The sequence below is a fragment of the Oncorhynchus tshawytscha genome, unplaced genomic scaffold, assembly GCF_018296145.1.
Source record: "Oncorhynchus tshawytscha isolate Ot180627B unplaced genomic scaffold, Otsh_v2.0 Un_contig_10698_pilon_pilon, whole genome shotgun sequence".
Classification (NCBI taxonomy): Eukaryota; Metazoa; Chordata; class Actinopteri; order Salmoniformes; family Salmonidae; genus Oncorhynchus; species Oncorhynchus tshawytscha.
The window spans coordinates 35,001-40,736 of NW_024607942.1; the positions used below are offsets into that span (position 1 = coordinate 35,001).

The following is a 5,736-nucleotide window of genomic DNA, read 5'->3' on the forward strand; positions in this document are numbered from 1 at the left end:
GCCACCCATCCATCCTCACCACTAAAGCCACCCATCCATCCTCACCACTAAAGCCACCCATCCATCCTCACCACTAATCCATCCTCACCAATAATCCATCCACCCTCACCACTAAAGCCATCCATCCATCCTCATCACTAAAGCCATCCATCCTCACCAATAAGCCATCCATCCTCACCAATAATCAATTCATAGAATAGAAAACGTCTGATTTATCAAACAATCCTACCAGTGTTAAACACACACACACACACACACACACACACACACACACACACACAGGTAGGAGATAACCATTGGTAAATAGTAATTGTTCGCAGAGTCAGTGCTCGTGCAAGAGTTTGGCTATTTGCATTCATAAACGTTGCATATATTGTCAAATTCACCCCTTTAAAAGCCTGTGGGAAATATACAATGAAATACAACAGCCGTGAAGAGAGACCGAGGTGCTCGTATCGGAGATTGAGAACAACCAAAAGGTTTGATTTGGCTCGTTCAGTTGTGGTTTGACCAGTAAATATAAAACACAGCTACACAGAGTGGACCATAAAGACAATTTAAGATGCTTTAACAATGGCAAATATACTACAATTGAGTAGGAAACACTTACCACTAATCCATCCATCCTCACCATTAATCCATCCATCCTCACCACTAATCCATCCATCCTCACCACTAATCCATCCTCACCACTAATCCATCCATCCATCCTCACCACTAATCCATCCTCACCACTAATCCATCCTCACCACTAATCCATCCATCCATCCTCACCACTAATCCATCCTCACCACTAATCAATCCATCCATCCTCACCACTAATCCATCAATCCATCCATCCTCACCACTAAATCCATCCATCCTCACCACTAATCCATCCATCCTCACCACTAATCCATCCATCCTCACCACTAATCCATCCATCCTCACCACTAATCCATCCATCCATCCATCCTCACCACTAATCCATCCATCCATCCATCCTCACCACTAATCCATCCATCCATCCATCCTCACCACTAATCCATCCATCCATCCTCACCACTAATCCATCCATCCTCACCACTAATCCATCCATCCTCACCACTAATCCATCCATCCTCACCACTAATCCATCCATCCTCACCACTAATCCATCCATCCTCACCACTAATCCATCCATCCTCACCACTAATCCATCCATCCTCACCACTAATCCATCCATCCTCACCACTAATCCATCAATCCATCCATCCTCACCACTAATCCATCAATCCATCCATCCTCACCACTAATCCATCAATCCATCCATCCTCACCACTAATCCATCCATCCATCCTCACCACTAATCCATCAATCCATCCATCCTCACCACTAATCCATCCATCCATCCATCCTCACCACTAATCCATCCATCCTCACCACTAATCCATCCATCCTTACCACTAATCCATCAATCCATCCATCCTCACCACTAATCCATCAATCCATCCATCCTCACCACTAATCCATCAATCCATCCATCCTCACCACTAATCCATCAATCCATCCTCACCACTACTCCATCCATCCATCCTCACCACTACTCCATCCATCCATCCTCACCACTAATCCATCCATCCATCCTCACCACTAATCCATCCATCCTCACCACTAATCCATCCATCCATCCATCCTCACCACTAATCCATCCATCCTCACCACTAATCCATCCATCCATCCATCCTCACCACTAATCCATCCATCCATCCATCCTCACCACTAATCCATCCATCCTCACCACTAATCCATCCATCCATCCTCACCACTAATCCATCCATCCATCCTCACCACTAATCCATCCATCCATCCTCACCACTAATCCATCCATCCATCCTCACCACTAATCCATCCATCCATCCTCACCACTAATCCATCAATCCATCCTCACCACTAATCCATCCTCACCACTAATCCATCCATCCATCCTCACCACTAAAGCCACCCATCCATCCTCACCACTAAAGCCACCCATCCATCCTCACCACTAAAGCCACCCATCCATCCTCACCACTAAAGCCACCCATCCATCCTCACCAATAATCCATCCACCCTCACCACTAAAGCCATCCATCCATCCTCATCACTAAAGCCATCCATCCTCACCAATAATCAATTCATAGAATAGAAAACGTCTGATTTATCCATCCAAACTCTTTGATCCTTGAAAACCTTGCTGGAAATAAAAATATTGTGTGCCATTACTTGGAAAATAAATGTGAGTGTGGATGACATCATAAAGACGTCTGATTCCAACTTTAGGGTCGTTTTCCTAAAGAAGTGAAATACCCTTTGTTTTTGGTTTCCTCTTGCCTCGATCTTAACAAGTATGGCGATAGTGGCATCGTCCCGGCCGTACCTTCCACTACCTAATGACAACACTCAGATAAACCAAAGATGTTTTTTATGGAGTCGTAACCTAACCACTCAAATGGTTTACCCCATGTGAGATTTACACCAGGACACATTTGGAAGAGAGGCAGAGCGATGCAGTAGAGAGTCAGGGGAGATATCATTCAAGATTCAGTCATGAAAGACATGAAGGCCTACACTGCCCCCAAAAGCCTGTCCCCAAAACACAGACTCACGACTACACAGATGGAGATACCCAACTCCTGCTGCAAAACACCTAGGTTTAATGCAGACTGTAGCTGGGGATTTCATTTGTCAGATAATTGACTGAATCAGAAGATAGACAGGAACTGATATATTGTGTACACGGGGACATTAGTTAAGAGGCCAAATGCTTGGTCCGAACGTGAACACATATCGCATGCAAAACGGTTTTTGGAAACTTAAGGAAAGTATCTTTCATATCAGCAAGAAATGATTTTCTAAAAACATAAAAAGGTTAAATTACGACACATAGTGTTAAGAGTTCCGGTAGGGCCATGAATCCGTGTTAGAGCTCCTGTTAACAGAAGACTAAAAAGCTTTCCGGTGCTAATTATCTATCTTACATGCCCCGAACACCTGTGTGTAACAGAAGGCCGACAGAAATGTGTTGTTACTGAAAAATACTATCAGCTGCAACTGTAACACATCCGGTTAAACAGCGGACAGGGACTGTATATTTAGCATTTGTGATATGACAGTAAATGGATATGTTCCTATAACCGCATTGTAATTGATAATCGATTCACGTTAGATGGGAGTATTTGACTAACCAGAGCCAGTCTAATGTTAACTCTCGAAATTATTTTAAAAAAAGGTCCTTGGACCTAAAAAAAAAAAAAAATGGGGCAATTTGCAGTTACAACATAAACTAATGATATATACCCACAGATTCCTCATCAGTTTAATTCAACTGTCGTACCCCATCAGCATGTGTCAGCTTGTTCGTAAACAATGTAAACAAACACTGTATAGTCTCAAAATGTGGTCTAAACTATAATTGTGTTACCATCGATGGCTAAGAGTATATTATTGGGCTATAGTAGCCCCATGCTAGTGGGCTATAGACAGCACCGGGCCACCTGAGCTTTCCTTGAACAGCACCGGGCCACCTGAGCTTTCCTTGAACAGCACCGGGCCACCTGAGCTTTCCTTGAACAGCACCGGGCCACCTGAGCTTTCCTTGAACAGCACCGGGCCACCTGAGCTTTCCTTGAACAGCACCGGGCCACCTGAGCTTTCCTTGAACAGCACCGGGCCACCTGAGCTTTCCTTGAACAGCACCGGGCCACCTGAGCTTTCCTTGAACAGCACCAGGCCACCTGAGCTTTCCTTGAACAGCACCGGGCCACCTGAGCTTTCCTTGAACAGCACCGGGCCACCTGAGCTTTCCTTGAAGTACACAGGTGCCATCTGAACTCAAAATGTCAGGAAGGAGGAAAACCCATGCAGGAAATGTTTGGGTGCCGTACACATTCGTCTATCCTTAAAAACAGTCTTCAGATGGACAATGCACACTATACTGGGGCGTTTTTTTTTACATATATTTTTTTTTTTACAAGGATTTCACTACACCCGCAATAACATCTGCTAAATATGGATGTATGTGACCAATACAATTCATTGTGTTCGGGAGATGGCATCTATACTTTCACAAGATGTAATTGCACACAAATACGATTGTTTAAATGGCATTTTACCTAAAAAAATAAAAAAATAAAGGTAGCAGAGAACAGATTGACTAGTCAACCAGTTAGTTACATTATTAGCTGGCTAACTGGTTAGCCACCCTTTTGGGGAATTTTAGCTAGTTTATTCAATAGCTAGTTAGCAAACAAACGTCCCATTTTTGGCGCTACATAGGTTAGTTAACATGTTAGTTAGCTAGTTTATTTGAACAAAACGACTAGTTAGCTAGCGTGTAAAACTAAACATCGTCCAGAACAAGCTAAATACATAGAGCTAGGCTAGTTGGCGTCTTGTTTGACAATAAGAGTGGCTAACCTGGCGGGGTAGCTAACTAGTTAGCATATGCTAACCGACCAGGGTTAACTAGTTGCAAGATAACTAATACTAAATCACAATAATCACATTGGTGCCACAAAAAAAACACAAAACCACGACTGGTGTGTTACAAAATCAGCTAGCTATATATATATATATATATTTATTTTTAAATCCTCTGAAAGTGAATTAAATATTAAGTTAATTCACCTGCAATTCGGCCCGATCTACCTCCCATTGAGCCCGGTCCACCTCGAAACGAGCCCATTCGTGTTGCAGGAAGTGTAGGATCCCCGGGATGCTGTACGGAGACCTGTCCGCTTCCCCTGCATCCCCCTCCGGTAGCAGTACCTTCCCCACACCGGCTAAAATCGAGTTATTGTTGTTATTGAAGAAAACACCGGGCCCTGCCTGTTCGTCCATGGCCGGGCTCGGTTCGGGTCAAGAACAGATATCTCCTCGTCGTTGGTGTTGTGTCCTTGCTCCTTCGTGAGGTCTAGATATAGTTTAGCTACGGTAAGTGAGCGGAAGAGCAGAAACAAACCACGGGTATACCGACTGTCTTCTGGAGGAACTGGGCGCTTTCTGACAGCTTTACTGTCATCGACCCGACGTCAGAGAACGTGATCACTCCCACACCATATAAGGATGTGGAGGTGGTCCGACAAAACACAAGCAGGGCCCATATCAATCATGTCAAATGTTATTTGTCACATATACACACACATATATATATATATATATACAAGCATTTTCGCTGCACCTGCAATGACATCGGTGAGCATATACATATATATATATAAATATATATATATATATGTGTATATGCTCACTATATATATATATGTATATGCTCACCGGATGTCATTGCAGGTGTAGCGAAAATGCTTGTGTTTCTAGTTTCTAACAGTGTAGTAATAGAATACATATATATTAGGATGAGCAATGTCGGTGTGGCATAGACTAAAATACAGTAAAATAGATTACAGTGTACATATATATATATATATATATATATATATATATATATATATATACATATATATATATATATATATATATATATATATATATATATATATATATATATATATATATATGAGATGAGTAAAGCAAAAATAAAGCAAACATTAAAATACTACTGATTTCAAGTTTATGTATATGAGCAGCAACCTCAGGGGTGCAGGTACCGTAACCGGGTGGAACCGGCTCGTGATGGCTGTTTAACAACTTGGATGGCCTTCTAGATAGAAGCTGTTTTTCAGCCCCCGGTCCCAGCTTTGATGATAGCCATGAACTGGGCTGTGGCTCGGGTGGTTG

General features: G+C 42.7%; 1 protein-coding gene across 1 annotated transcript in view; it reads right to left on the bottom strand.

Moving 5' to 3' along the window:
* Window positions 1-5,010, bottom strand: part of LOC121843129 (striatin-like) — a 32,737-nt gene extending 27,727 nt beyond the window's left edge. Inside the window, exon 1 of the mRNA XM_042312743.1 lies at window positions 4,627-5,010. Coding sequence (XP_042168677.1) covers window positions 4,627-4,839 — 213 coding nt within the window. The 5' untranslated portion in view covers window positions 4,840-5,010. The remainder of the gene's footprint in view (window positions 1-4,626) is intronic.
* Window positions 5,011-5,736: the final 726 nt, after the last annotated feature.